Source organism: Dermacentor albipictus, chromosome 1 (assembly GCF_038994185.2).
Source record: "Dermacentor albipictus isolate Rhodes 1998 colony chromosome 1, USDA_Dalb.pri_finalv2, whole genome shotgun sequence".
Taxonomy (NCBI): domain Eukaryota; kingdom Metazoa; phylum Arthropoda; class Arachnida; order Ixodida; family Ixodidae; genus Dermacentor; species Dermacentor albipictus.
In genome coordinates this window covers 41,479,526-41,494,967 of record NC_091821.1, presented here as the reverse complement: position 1 = coordinate 41,494,967, position 15,442 = coordinate 41,479,526, and the positions used below count along the sequence as shown (strand labels likewise).

The 15,442-nt window shown below is 42.2% G+C and overlaps 1 protein-coding gene across 4 annotated transcripts in view; it reads right to left on the bottom strand.

Moving 5' to 3' along the window:
- The window catches only part of drosha (ribonuclease 3 drosha), a 213,848-nt gene that overhangs the window by 189,463 nt on the left and 8,943 nt on the right, over window positions 1-15,442 (bottom strand). For all 4 annotated transcript variants that reach the window (XM_065438063.2, XM_065438068.2, XM_065438088.2 and 1 more), the window contains exons 2-6: window positions 13,091-13,356; window positions 9,488-9,580; window positions 7,911-7,971; window positions 6,899-7,000; window positions 444-812 (exon numbers count right to left, since the gene is read on the bottom strand). In XM_065438063.2, coding sequence (XP_065294135.1) covers window positions 444-812; window positions 6,899-7,000; window positions 7,911-7,971; window positions 9,488-9,580; window positions 13,091-13,356 — 891 coding nt within the window. The remainder of the gene's footprint in view (window positions 1-443; window positions 813-6,898; window positions 7,001-7,910; window positions 7,972-9,487; window positions 9,581-13,090; window positions 13,357-15,442) is intronic.

Here is a 15,442-nt window from a genome sequence, read left to right as displayed (position 1 = left end):
AGACACTATAATTATCGCGCATTGTATGCTCTGTGCTTGTCAGCTCAAAATGGCCAGAGCTGGTGAGGGACCCTTTAACATACACAAGCGTTTGTGCGTTCCACTTCCATGAGAATGTAGCCTCAGTGACTCGGAAGCAAGCCCACAACTTCGTGCTTACTATTTTCTAACGTGTGTTGGATCTACATAACTTTTTAAAATTTAAATGCAGGAATAAGGAAAGAGTTTAAATTGCCATAAGTTTCATATCCTTAATATAAACGAATATGGAAACAAAAGTAGAAATGGAACAATAGTTGACTTCCTCTATGATTTTCTTGGCATCATTCCTGGCTTCATATGGTTGTTACTAAACATCGAGCCCCTCGGTTCCCATGATTCTGCTCACACAAACAGTACACATTTTGTAACGAAAAAGGTGCAGCACTGTTTTTGTTGCTTACCCTTCTTCTGGAGATTGTCTGCTAGTTTTTGTTGAAGCACTCCTGCCTTTGCTTCGCCTCTTCTCCTTCTCTTCAATTCCATCTTTCTTCCGTCTCTCTTCATGGTAGTCACGTTTTCGGTCTGTATGTCGATCTAGCCTTCGTGAAGAGTGGGAAAGTGATGAAGCCCCACTGTAATTAGATGACCTTGGGCGAGATGAGTCACGATGGTGGTCTTTGGAAGACGGTGAATGGGAATGTGACAGGCTTCGGTGTGAACTACGCTGCCTTGAAGAACCATCTCGTGAGTGCCATCGGACATCTCGCCTGCCACCAGGTGAACTCCGGCGATGTCTCTCCCGGCTACGACTTCTTCGCCTTTCCCGTGACCTGCCAGCACAGGAGAAGCACACTGTTGCTTACAAGATTGCTAGCAGCCTCTCTCTTAATGTTGTAAAATGTATCACAAGCGTTAGCATATGAGACAGAAAAATATGCAGACAATATTTGAAAGCCACTGCAGGTACTTGAATACCTTACCAACACATTACATGTGTTACATTAGGGTGAGCAAGGCTAATGCGCAGTGACATGATTCAAAAGGATAGAAAGTTGGGAGAGTTGGTACGGTAACACTTGCCCAACTTTCTATACTTTTGCCTAATGCGGAGTGTTCCGCTCAGCTGCAACTTTCTGCCTGCTTTGCCTCATGGTGTCAAACGTAAAGGTACAATGACAGGCAAAGTATCGAAAAGTACATACAATCTAAAGTAAAAGTAAGCACAAGACCCAAGATCCCCTTTAATCAGGAAAGAACAGTTCCCACCTTTTGTTCGGATGATGGAGCTACAGCTATATGCAGCGCTAGTTAGTAAAAAATGAATACGGCAAGTTTTGGTGCATGCAAGTATATGACTGAAGAAAAGAAAAAGAACACCAGATTGCACATACAACAAGAAATAAAAAGTAACACCATCAAATTTTCTTTTCAGTGTACCCAACTGAAAGTAAAAAAAAAAAATTTTGAAAGGTCTTTGAGCAAGTGAAAACTTAAGCCCATAACAGACTCGGACATACTGAAGCATCAAGCATAGTTTCTAGAATGCCTATATTTAAGGTATAGTTTTAAAAGTTTAAACAAACATTAAAAGAAAATATAATGAAAGTATGACAATATTTTTTTTCTCTGCAGAATTCAGTTTTAGCCAAAAAGGGCCAGTGAAAGCAAATTTACCAGGCCACTAAAACAGTGATTGGAACATGCACAGCTGCTAGCTTACAAGCACTACCTCGGATGCAAAGAGCCTCGTAATGCCAATGTCACGCACCAGCCTGTCACACAGGCTATCTTTACTTCCGTTTCTTTAATATGTCTGTTTCGTGTGCTGCTGCGAAGAAAATGAGAAGCAGAGAGGCTGTACGCAGAGGGTGCAGAGGAGCCCTCACTTAGGTCCTTGCAACTTGTGTGCTGCAGTCACTGCAGTGGATGAACTGAGCACGTTAAACGATAGTAACATGGAGTTGGATCTACCTAGTCATTCTTTCGGTCTATTCATTAGGAGCTGTATACCAAATAATGTTAAAAATAAAATCTCATCCTATTTATGTTCAAATATCAAATGCACTCACTCTTCATGCCTGCATAATCACATCGTCATATGGCGTTGTGTCATTAGTAGACTGCTTTTGAAAATTCACAGAGGCCACAACATAAGATTTCAGTGGCTACCAGGGCAGTGCAATTTTATGAACAATGAAAGTGCTAACAAAGTTGCCTGTGTGACACATAAAAAAAACAAAAGCCCATAAATTCCACAGTCAGGGACAGACGCTGCACAGGACCTCTACTTTAAATAAATGAAATAGTTTACCGGAGTTCACTAACCAGCGCGTGCATATCATGGACCTATATACAGTAGACTTTCGTTAAATCAACTCCTATTAATTAACTATTTCGATTGCGACCTACGGTCCCGGCTGGCCCCATGCATTTCTAATGGCCCAAACTTTCGTTATTGCAATCCTAAATTTGACCTTCACTGGATAATTCAAACTTTACCAGTTGGAATGCTTGTGCCTGACCTTTATGGTGACCTCAATAGGACATCTTTATTGGAAGAATGCAAACATTATACTAATCCACAAAAAGGGAGATGTTAAAGAATTGAAAAATTCTAGGCCCATTAGCTTACTCCCAGTATTATATAAAATATTCATCAAAACAATCTCCAGTAGAATAAGGGGAACACTGGACTTTAGTCAACCAAGGGAACAGGCTGGCTTCAGGAAGGAATACTCTACATTAGATCCTATCCATGCCATTGTCAGGTAATCGAGAAATCTGCAGAGTACAATAAGCCTCTCCATATGGCATCATAGATTACGAAAACGCATTTGATTCAGTAGAGATACCAGCAGTCATAGAGGCATTATGTAATCAAGGAGTACAGACCGCTTACGTAAATACCTTGGAAAATATCTACAGAGATTCCACAGCTACCTTAATTCTACACAAGAAAAGTAGGAAGATACCTATAAAGAAAAGGGTCGGACAGGGAGACACAATCTCTCCAATGCTATTCACTGCGTGCTTGGAAGAAGTATTCAAGCTATTAAACTGGGAAGGCTTAGGAGTAAGGATCAATGGCGAATATCTTGGCAACCTTCGATTCGCCAATGACATTGTTCTATTCAACAACACTGCAGACAAGTTACAACAAATGATTGAGGTCCTTTACTGAGAGAGTGAAAGAGTGGGGTTGAAGATTCATATGCAGAAGACAAAGATAATGATGAATAACTGGGCAAGAGAACAAGAGTTCAGAATCGCCAGTCAGCCTCTAGACTCTGTGAATTGGTACATTTACCTAGGTCAACTAATCACAGGGGACCCTAATCATGAGAAGGAAATTTACAGAAGAATAAAAATGGGTTGGAGCACATACAGCAGACACTGTCAGCTCCTGACTGGACGTTTACCATTATTTTTGAAAAAAAAGGTGCACAATCAGTGCATTCTGCCGGTGCTCACATATGGGGCAGAGACTTGGAGAATGACAAAGAAACTTGAGAACAAGTTAAGGACCGCGCAAACAGCGATGGAACGAAGAATGCTAGGCATAGCATTAAGAGACAGAAAGAGAGTGGTTTGGGTCAGAAGGTGAATGGGGATAGCCGATATTCTAATTGACATAAGAGAAAAAAAAATGGGAGCTGGGCAAGTCATGTAATGCGTAGGCTAGATAACAGGCGGACCATTAGGGTTACAGAATGAGTGACAAGAGAAGGGAAGCGCAGTCGAGGATGGCGGAAGACTAGGTGGAGCGATAAAAATAGGAAATTCGCGGGCGCTAGTTGGAATCGGTTGGAGCAGGACAAGGGTAATTGGAGATCGCAGGGAGGGCCTTCATCCTGCAGTGGACATAAAATAGGCTGCTGATGCCCTCAGTGTGGATGAGTCGGATGATGGCATGGGCAAGCTACCCCTTTTTACATGCCCGACCCCAACTATTACACTGTGCAATATACATATGAGACCCTTGCTCATTTTTCTTGCTAAAAATGTCGGGTGTGCGCATTTGATGCCTACTTTGTTTACGAGCTTAAATGTTATCTGTGCATTAGTTTTCTACTACGGACACAAAAATTGGAGGACGCTTAAGCTTCGCCTTCAAGAGTGAAACGCGACAGCGTTCCCGTCGACCCGCCAAGGGGTGTAAGACAATGCGCTACGGTGCAGCGATCACTTACGAGGCGCCCCGCATCGGACTTTGCACACACCAATCACGCGGTGAGCATCAAGCAACGCAGCATTCGGTGCAGCAACGAAACGTGTGCCTGAGCAAGCGGAACGAACCAAAGAGCTCGGTGTCTCAGAGGGAGAAACGATCTACGCCAGCCAAACGTCGTAATCGGCACTGGCAGAGAGATATATAGATAGAGATCTAAAGAAAGGAAGGACGCTTGATTCTGCAACCCGTGGGGGAGCACGGCGAAGCGTTGTCAGGGGAGAGGGAGTCGGGGCTGCGACGCGCCTTGCACCGGTCCCCGCACAGCCCCAATGCGCGCCACCTGTCGGGGCAGCGCCGTACATTGAGAGGAGGGGGTCTTCTGTGTTTGCCGCAAGATGGCTCTGCGTGTGCGGAAAGCGAAGAAGAAATGTAGCGGAAACGCACTTCGCTACTCGTGTAACTGCAACTTCTGTAAGTTACATGCTCATAATTACCGATATACACCACAGTATAACTTTCTAAACACGTTTTTAAGACAACACCGCATTCACTAGAGGCGCTTCTGAACCGCTTTGAAGCGTAGAACTTGTGGCCGAGTCGTCTTCGCCTCACACTCCGGAGACCCTGGTTCGATTCCTACGCAGCCCATGTTGCAAGTTGTTTTTGTTTATGAATTGCCTGCCGGGATTTTTCGCTCACGCCGTGGTTCCTCAGTGGCTATGGTGTTGGGCTGCTGAGCACGAGGTCGCGGGATCAATCCCGGCCACGGCGGCCGCATTTCGATGGGAGCGAAATGCGAGAACACCCGTGCACTTATATTTAGGTGCACATTAAAGAACCCCAGGTGGTCGAAATTTCCGGAGTCCTCTACTACGGCGTGCCTCATAATCAGAAAGTGGTTTTGGCACGTAAAACCCCATAATTTTATGGACACAAAAATGTGTGTGCATTTGATTCAGGGGCATATTAGAATGGGGCAAATACTGCCAAACGAATCAGCAGTGTGTTTTCACACCTTTTTCTGCATTTGAACTGCCAAATCGATCAATTTCGATGATTCTGTAAGGGTCGAATTAATGGCAGTTAACTGTATGGAATAGAACTTATACTCACTTTTACATGACATAAAGAAACCTTACCGTTTTATGTGCGAATACATGCTTTTTCTATGAACAGCTATTCATTCCGAATTGGAATGGCAGACATTGGCAACTGTAACAGACAAGGCACCGAAGAAACTTTAAAGCACCTGTTGTGCGATTGCCCATCACACAAAATCAGAGGCTTGTCCTCCAGACAGCTTTAGGGCACTTGCATGACAGGCCATCTAGAGAAGAGATACGAGGACTGTTGCCTCATGCATGTGCAAAGCCACAAAAGTGCTGCTGCATTTCTCGAAATTGACCAGCCTATATAACCGCTCATGACAGACTGAACTTGAGCATGTGTGCGTGCACTGCAAACTTTTTCTCTCTCCTTTTACTCACATTTTAGACCCCTTTTGCCCTTCTTCAGAGCAGGATATCTAATCAGCCAAAACCTGGTTAAACTCCGTACCTTTCCCTTATCACCTCTCTCTTTTTGTTATTGTGAGTATTGGATGAAATACAGTGTTGGAGTGCCACATCTGCTATCGTACAGTATGTTTTATTGTCAACAAAATGAGTAAATAATCTATATACCAGAAAAATATAACCAGCTACTGAAAAAAAGACAGTGAAAGTTATTTTGGAAAACGATATTAAATGAAAAATTCTTTTTTGTGGGTAGAAACTAAAAAAGCCCATCTCTACATATACACAGGGTCCTTCGTTTTCGGTAGAACCCCTAACTCTCCCTTTTTACACCCCGAACAAAACTTACGAAAGTTGGGTTAAACCCGACGTTTCCTTAAAGCTTGCCCTTTCATAAAGAATAATAGTAAATGCAGGTGCTGGAAAACTAATGAATGCTGCCCATCTTTTTTGAGCAAGTGGTCAAGATATACAGATATACATGCCTCATTCTCGCTTAACTTTTTCTCTACGACGGGGAAAATAGGTATTTATTGTAGGTTACGCCTGATTTTTCTTTTCTGAAGGAACTACTGCGCTCAATATTTTATCATATGTAACACATAAACAAAAGGCAGAATGAATGCACTTTTCATGCATAAAAGTTTTATTAACAAGATGTGTTCATAAAACAGATATTCCACTAAAGAAATTTAAGTGCAAGCACTATCATGAATTTCAGTACTATTTTCTCGTATTTCAGCCGTTATGGCTCTGTAAAAAGCCCCAGAACTTTCTAAGTTCAGTCTTTGGTTCAGTTAGAATAGAAAGTAGGTTAACTTCCGCAATAAAATATGAACTTAAGCGCAAGCATATGCCGTCAAAATTAGCGACTTACTGCGAGCCACTGCGGGAACTTCTGGGTGGCATCGTTATCCGTCATTCATTCAGCTGTATTCCACTTCAGGTTTCGTTCAAGTTTTGTTCATTAATGTACTTCTCTAAGCAAAAACATATGGACCAGAAATTCAGTGATAAAGCAATCTTCTTTTCCATCTGACTGCAGTCCTAAGCCTGGCATTGCGAACTTTCCAGTACACATATCAATTTCAGTTCATGTATCTGAATTACGAATAAATGCAGTTTTTACTGTGAGCCTGTGGTCTGTATACATTTGCTCACAGGTGTTCTAGTGGCCAAAACCTGAATGTGTAGAGCCCCACCAATATAGTAAAAATAGAACAAACCATACCTGTCCCTGCTCCGATAGGAGCTCCTGCGTCTCTCCGTATTGCTACTTTTCATGTCACTGGTATTTTCTTGCTTCCAGCTTGCACAAGCCTGACTAGACGTGCTGCAAACATACACAGTGCATAGTCTCTAAATGTGCTCTCTTCTGCTGTTTCCTAGTCATGACATACATATGTAAAGATACAGTATGGATGCACATGCTGCAACAAACAATGACTCTACCGAATAGACCCAGGACTTGTGTCCCCATCTTTATATACATAATTTTCTAACCATTATAGAAATTAGAACAAATGAGTTCTGTCACTATGAAAATGGGGGCAATCAAAAAAACAATGCAGCTCCCGGAACACACTATTTATTGTTGACAACACATTGACAGAAACCATACTGCTATGTGCATTCACTTTTTATTCATTATTTATTTTCAATACTGCCAGACTCTGCCAGACTCTGCTGCCAGACTGCCAGACTCTGCCAATACTGCCAGACTCACGAGAGAAGAAGGTGTACACTCTCCCTGCCTTCCTTCCTTGCAAGCACTAGAAGACACCACTGCAACAAGCCACCATCCTACTCGGTTCACCATCGCAAGCTTTTGCTCGCACCTACAGCATACAGCTGTGATGTTATTGTACTTGGCCTTTATATGGAACACTACAGCTACGGCGAAAATTCGCCTGGGGTGTCCATATAATTGCTATCCCAATAATAAGTGCCAGTAAATGACAACCAATAGCAACAAATAAACTGCTGATATTGCAATAATGAAATCTGTTTACAATGAATCAGTCATAAAAAAGTTTTGAAAACTTTGGTGGTTATCTAACAAAAAAAGAAAAAAAAGTTGGCACGGAAAAAGCTAAGCTAATGTGTACATGGTGATGTCGTACCCTGCTTCTAGTACTGGTCAAAATGTCCATTCTGGAGATTATACAGAAAGGAATTCTCATTAGTGCTGTGATGAAATGATTGCTGCTTACCATCCGACACAAGAGCAAAGTCATTCTCACCTTGAGTAAGCTTGAGATGTTAGCTGTTGTAGAGCAGCAGCCTGATAGCTGCGATACTGACCTGCCAAAGGAAATGTTATGCAAATAAGATAACTGACAAATGCTTGGCTCTTAAGCAAATGTTCTTGAAATCCAGGCGGCCACAAAAGTGACTAGGTTAAAGCTTGCATGCGCATCGCAACGTTGGTGCTCATCCGACAGTCAGATACCTATTGCAAGACTGAACTAATCTTGTGATAGCGAGAAAGAAGGGGATGTGGCATTATCGCGCCAGAGGCATGGACTGTGCCACCCTGTCAGGCTGATGCCCAGCAAGCTATAAATTCTGTATGGGAGTCATGCACGAGGACGGATAGACCAGAAAGTTACGATCATGTTCTTTATTTTATATTTCCTTGCTTGTTTACTTACTTTATGATCCTCACCATTGACCCTCACCTCTACTTAGGCCACTGAGAAATCCTTTTTATCGTAATTCTTTCTCTGTCTCCCAATCAAATGTCAAGATTGGCACCTTCCAGAACCACACAATAGTTATGTGGCACACCATAACTAGATAGGAAAGAAAGGAATGCATGCTTGGTAAGTATAAACACCAATTTTTTTTATTGTTCTGAAAGAGTTGTGTATGATATCCCTCTCTACTGTGTATGTAGAGCGCACCAAAAGATGTGCGAACATTTGGCTGAAAGAACACAATCTGAAGGCAAAAAAGGCCCAAAGGGTTTCCTTGTCCTGCATTGCACTCAATGTGGTTGCGTTCCACAGTTTCAAGATGCGAGTGTTAAAGCCAAACATCACAATGATTGTACAAGATTAATAATAGAAGTAGCAGTCACAACCCGAGATGGCAGTATCAGCAACTACTGATTGCCCTCTCCGAAAGAATTGCCAAACTTGGGTAGTGCGGTCAGTAATGTTCCTTCATAGATATTTACTTTGTTTTGAATTTGTGCGATTTCAGTCACTGTTTAGTTACCTCCACATGCAATCGCACTTCACCCATTTCCTTCTCAGCACAACTGCTCGATGTCCTACCCATTTGACCATGGCCTACTCAGTGATGCAGGTTGGTGGGAAAATGGTTAGCGACACAGATAGACAGCACCTGGAAAGTGCGTGAAGTACGCTAAGAATGCTAATCACATTAAAATAATAGTTTGGCAAATGTGTTTTTAGACTCCTGATTATTCAGACTTATTATACGTGGCCTCTGCTGAAAACGAGTTATCCATCTGTGACTGTATTTACAAGAAACAAGCCTTTCTGCAGCAGTTGTTCTCCCCTCAATAAATGGTTTGAATGTTCTAAATAAGTGTTTGTTCAATTATGAGCTTCCAACCTTGAAAACTTTTTATTCATTGGCCTGTTTCGTTTGAAATTTTTTACGCTGAATTTTGGCAATACTGAATTATTTCGTGATCACAGCACTGTTCAACATAAACCTTTTTCACTGTAATTTACTGGAAAGAGAGAACAATAAGTCATGCAAAATAATCTAACAGATGTTTGGCCCTGTACATTTACAGTGCCCATTTCGTTCACAAAAAAAAAAGAAAGAAAGAAAAGACACTTACTAGACAAAGAAGAGATTGGAAGAACAGGGACACAGGATGTGTTCCACTGTGGCTGTGCCTGCAATGGCAGTTGCCCTTGTGAACGGAGCATGCCTGTGCAACAGATAAAATTGCATAGCATAAATTACAGGCCAACTCCACCCACAAGAAGAGCAGATTCCATGCAGTTTATGTCAGGCAAACACACAAACTACAAAGACGACACCCTAACGAGGTGGTGTCTTTGTCATCGCTTCACATTGTCAATCTCAACGGAAATTGCAAATCAACTTGAGGAACGAACTCTGTGCAGGTTAGCTAGTCCACATAATAAAGTTAGTCCACATAATAAGTCTGTATATCCTATGCACTGGGTTGCTGCTGGCAGCAGGCGCAGCCCATATTGCCCAAGCTTAGGTGCTATGGAGTTGAGGCTGTGTGCAGTAAACAAGGATGTACAGTAAAGCCCTCTTAACTCGAAGCTGTGAAAACCGGAAAAGATTTCGAGACAAGCAGAGTTTTGAGATAAACGAAATCACGAAAATAGAAGCCCACTGGCCATGCATACAACACATGGAGCCTTTTCAACATGTCACCAGTAATATTCTTGGTCATTGGCACTAAGCCCAGACGATTGATCTAAAAGGACCCTCACCAGATGTGGCCATTTTGAGCTGACAAGCGCAGTGCCTACAATGCGCGCTAATGATCATGACTGCTAAATTATTACATCCCTACGTGCCGTGGAAAGAGCTTACATTTCAAACCAAATGCCATTTGCCCTTGTAGTCGCAGGTGCCACACTCCCAGCCACAGAGTCGACGTCTCTCTCGCAAGTGTGCGCACATACATGGCAGTGCTGTAATGGCGCTCATAGTGACACGTGAATTTGAGATTTATTCAAGGCAACATCAATCATTTTTTTAATCTGCTACTTCAAGAGACAATATTTCGTCCATTGAAGCAACAGTTTATTATTTTTCTAAACAAGTTTAGAGCAGTAATAAAACATACAAACCAAATGTCTGTGTTTTTGTTTGACTCTGTACCGTAGCAAGAGAGATGTACTTCCATTTCGTCTGCTTTTCCCATATTGTGCAGTAGCGCACACAGAGAACAAAACTACGTAATTTTCTACCATGTTCCAGCACCGTGATCATGCTCTTTCATCCTCTCATGCCTGCCTCAGTGCTTGTGATTGTGGCACAGACTTATACTGCTAATGAGGTGTTCTCGTGCAGAGTGCACAAAATCATCCACTGCACGAAACGAGACAAACACCGCAGCTCGCGCGCGAGACTATCACCAGAAGTGCGTCACTCAGCGAAAATGCGAGTGAAAAAAAAAAAAAAAAGGTGGGGCTCGTGACGTATTCGTCACGTGATCCTTTGGCTCCGGTATGGGAGAAAGCAGGGAAGGAATATCGCTTGCAGGGGCTAGACGGGGCAAATGGAGAGAGTGTCTTGTTGGCGGTGACGCTCGCCTAATGAAATCATGGGTTCGCGTCCCTTCAAATATTTCTATCTCTGCTATTATATACTCCTTTGAAAAATCCTTGCAGTAGAACACTCCTTAGAGGGCACGCAACAACTTCCAGCTTATAACCAAAATTTGCTATGTCAGCTGGTGAGGGGCCCTTTAATGCAATTTTTGAAGCCAGTCATGCGAGCATGACTGGTTCCAGACCAATCATGACACCCAAAAAGCTGATGCTGTTACTTTTTAATTATGCACAATTTCACTTCAGAAACTGAAACTGAACTGCAGAACAGTCTAAGTGTCATGCTGTTAGCAGATGCCCTCGAGTGATGCGGCATTTACGCCTCACATCCAAGTGAGCATGAAGTGGGCGTTCTTATTAAGCCGCGATTTTGTTAAAAACGCTGCGGGCTTGCATGCTGGTTTCTCTTGGTCGCAGCGCATGGGCTGATTGCCCCTGATCCAAAGTGCCTGTCATCTTGATGAAAGTTGCAACTAATACACTGTGATCCCACTGATGCGTCAATGACAGCATCCTAATGAGAGAGAAAAAAGAAAGACTTCGGCTCCCAGTTTACCCTTATTGTGCGAGGTTGCAATACAGTGGCAGTGAACAGCTGAGCAAGTGCACGCATAGACAGAAACAAAGGGAAAAGCTCAATGGGGAGCACGGCCCAGCATGGCGTCTGGCTCAGCTGGTGGGCTGCTGCTGGGTAAAAAGTGAGTGCTAGTGACGCTGCTAACGCTTCCATGTTACCTCTTCCTTGGTATTTTGAAGTAAAGATGCTGAGATATCTGGAGTTGAGCACAAAAACATTTTGAAATAAGGGGTGAAAAACACACGAGTTGATGCCATGGCCAGAAAAAAATTTTGATTAAACGATATTTCAGACATCAGAGTTCAAGCTAACAAAGGTTTACTGTAGTGTTGGTTATGGACATTCTTTTTCATTAGACAATACAGAGCTAGAGTAGCATAGGGAGTTTAGAATCAAGACATCTTGTACAGGTGGGAGAAGTGCAGATGAAGAGTCGTTTCTTTAATCACAGCTGCTGTGACAAACTCTTCACTTGAAACTGTGCCAAAATGTGATTATGTGGGTCTTTTTTTTTAATAGGTTACTTCTATCTAAAACTATTCGAAGTCTGAGGGTTGAACAACTATTTCTTTAAAGGGTCCCTCACCACATCTGGACATTGCAAACTGACAAGCACAGCGCATAGATCATGCACCGACGATCCTGTCCACAAAGTATCGAAGCAATGCACAGTGCAAAAACAGCCAAAATTGTGAAGAAACGCTCACCCCTCCTTCCTTTCAAGGGAGCCCCATTTCCGATGAGTCAAGGTCACATGCACAAATGCCTTTACATTAGATGTACTGCCTGCAACATCGCAGACTATGGCAAGTAACTTCAGTAAATCATCCAATACAGTATGCGATATGCCACCACTGGAAGCGCGCCGTGCAGAAAAAAGAAAGAAGAGAAGAAAAAAGCAAAGCTTGTGACATCAACGTAACACGGTCCCTCGGCTTTCGTATAGAAGACAGGGAAGGAATGTCACTTGCGGATGCTAGTCTCCGTTGGCAGTGAAAATCACTTCCTAGTAGTATGGGAACATGACATTTCAATATCTTCTAGCTCGTAATTAAAAAAATTAAATTATGGGATTTTACATGCCAAAACCACGATCTGATTATGAGGCATGCTGTAGTGGGGACTCCGGATAAATTTTGACCACCTGGATTCCTTAATGTGCACCTAAATCTATTTGCACGGGTGTTTTTGCATTTCACCCCCATCGAAATATGGCCACCTTGGCCGGGATTTGATCCCGCGACCTCATGCTTAGCAGTGCAACACCAAAGCCACTAAGCAACCATGGCGGGTTCCTCTAATAATGAAGCAATTTGAAAAATTATTTTGGTAGCAGACTCCCTTGATGGCACCTTAGAACTTCCCGAGTTTAACCGAAATTTCGTATGGAGTCTGGTGAGGAGGCCTTTAATGCTTGTACAGTGAGTCACTTTGCCTAACTATGGGCGCTGGTAAGTCGTTAAGTTCTAATGTTTGGGTTTGCTGAGTCATGATCACTTGCATATCAGTTTTATTTGTGAAAAAAAAAAAAAAATCTTAGTATTACCTGAATCATAGCTTGCACTAGGCACAGCTCTGTAGGGAATGGGAGGGGGAATGCTTGGACGGGCAACTGGAAATGGCGGTGCTGCCATTGGGGCTGCCCAGTGAGGTATGCTGGCCATCGCAGGGTTGGCTGCATGATAAAGTGCTGCAGCCTGAGCACCTAACTGCTGCTGCTGCTGCTGCTGTTGCTGCTGCTGTTGTGGACTGCAAGATGCCAGGGCTGCATGGACCAGGGCACTTGAAGTACCTTGACTAGACAGGTTGATACTGCAGCAAAAGATACAGAAGCAGGTGTACATTGTGAATGCTGAGAGTGCAAGATATTAATGAAACCTTTATGGAACAAAGAGCTAATGTTACTGGCTTTGGAGCTGTACTCTTTTTTTTCAAAACTAAAATTCAATGTCAGTTCAACCAGGCTGATTGGCACTGAAAATTACTTCATTAAATAGGGAGCTATGAAGACCAAGAAAGCTAAAAAAGTAAAAAAATCTTGCAAAAAAAACAAAAAAAAGCTTTTGTGGAGAAAAAATGTAATTGTTGTGCAGGTTTTAGCATTCACTTACTGTAGTACTACATTCAGTGCATTTCTATATTCTTCAAGAAGAGCACCACATTGCCTAAGGAAAATAATGGCATCTCATATTCGGTCTAATGCTAATATGGAAGCTTTGGTAACATGCAAAGACTCTCCTCCTTTTGAATCCTTGACTCTCGAGAAAGTTTCATGCATTAACTTCAAAGCCACTGTCCCATTCAAACTGTTTTTTGAGCATCTCAAAAATTGTTTAACCTCATGTTTGGTGGTGCTGCCTTCATCTTTGGAGATTGTTCCAGAACAGCCTACACAGATGAACGCAACATTGAAACATGCCATTTTGTATCCCAAGTGAACAGTTTTATCATAATAAAACATGACTGCTGGCATACACCAGCAATAAATCTGAAAGCATTATAACAACAGATATTTACAATAACCACCTTTTTCTTCCTTATTCCCGAGCAACTTCGTTGAATCAGGATTAAAGCTGCATTCACTGTGTTTCCTAGCCTACGAAATCATTAAATTGTACTGATATCAGTTCAGAAAGCGCAAATAGTTCATTACAGTTCAGCTGTATCAAAGTGTGATTTACCAAGAGTCCACAGTGACTCTGCAAACAGTAAGCTTGTCGGCACAAATTAGCAGAAGTTCAAGTTTATTATCATCATCACTTATTCGATTCTTACGTAAGGTACTACATAAGAGGGGGGATCAAAGAAAAGATACATGAGAGCATGGCTATACCAACATGCACAACAACTATACATTTTATAAGGCTCAGAAGAGTGTAAGTGGCATAATTTTGAGTATTAATTCCTGACACAAACTGTCAATAATTGCTTGAATATCAGGAGGTTACATTCGTTGATAATTTGATGATGTAGCTTATTCTATTTTCAATTGCTAATGGTAAAAATGACCGACTGAAGCTGTTAATCGAACCCTGTAAACGCTGTGTACTAAAACATTCAAAAATTAAGAAGCAGCCATGAGGTGCACGTGGGCAAGATAAGAAGTTTTCCATGTAAATGATTGAAATAGAGTACAGTTTATGAAAGAGGCAAAGTCTGGTGATTCTGTGGTGGTGGTTTATTTGTTTATTTATTTCAGTACTCTGAGGGCTAGAGGCATTACAGAGAGAAGGGGCATACAAAATCGGATACAAGATGTATAGAGTCCAGCAGACCCAATAATTTGCGCAATGCTCTGCTGACAAATGCATGTAAATATGATAAACACCCAATTTTGAATTGCTTCAAATGTGTTAAGTATATTTGATGAGGACTCTTGATGAGGACACAATCACATTCAAGCTTCAGTTGTATAAAGGTTTCAAAGGCTAGCTTTTAAGTGGAGACAGTGCACAACTCAATGTTTCATATTATACATACAAAAGATTTTGATGTACCAGGTTCTATTTTATCTATGTATTAAGACCAAGTAAGCCCATTTGTAATAGTGATGCCTAGGTGATGATGCAAGTCAACTAGTACTATGGATGCCGAGTTCAAAGAGTAGGGTAGCTGAGTATAGAATTTGTATATTACCTGCATGAGCTCCCATTCGCTAACGTTGAGCTTCACCTAAAGGGCCCCTCATCAGGTCTGGCCATTTTGAGCTGACAAACGCAGAGCAAACATTGCGTGATAAAGATTGTGTGTGCAAAGTACTACATTGCTATGCGCTGTGGAAAGATCTGAAATTTCAAACCAAACACCCTTTTTCCTCCTCCTCACGACCGCTGCGCTCCAAGCCGGATGGTGATGCACTTGCAGCCTTGCGTCTATGTACTCGAGTCCGCAGTGTGAC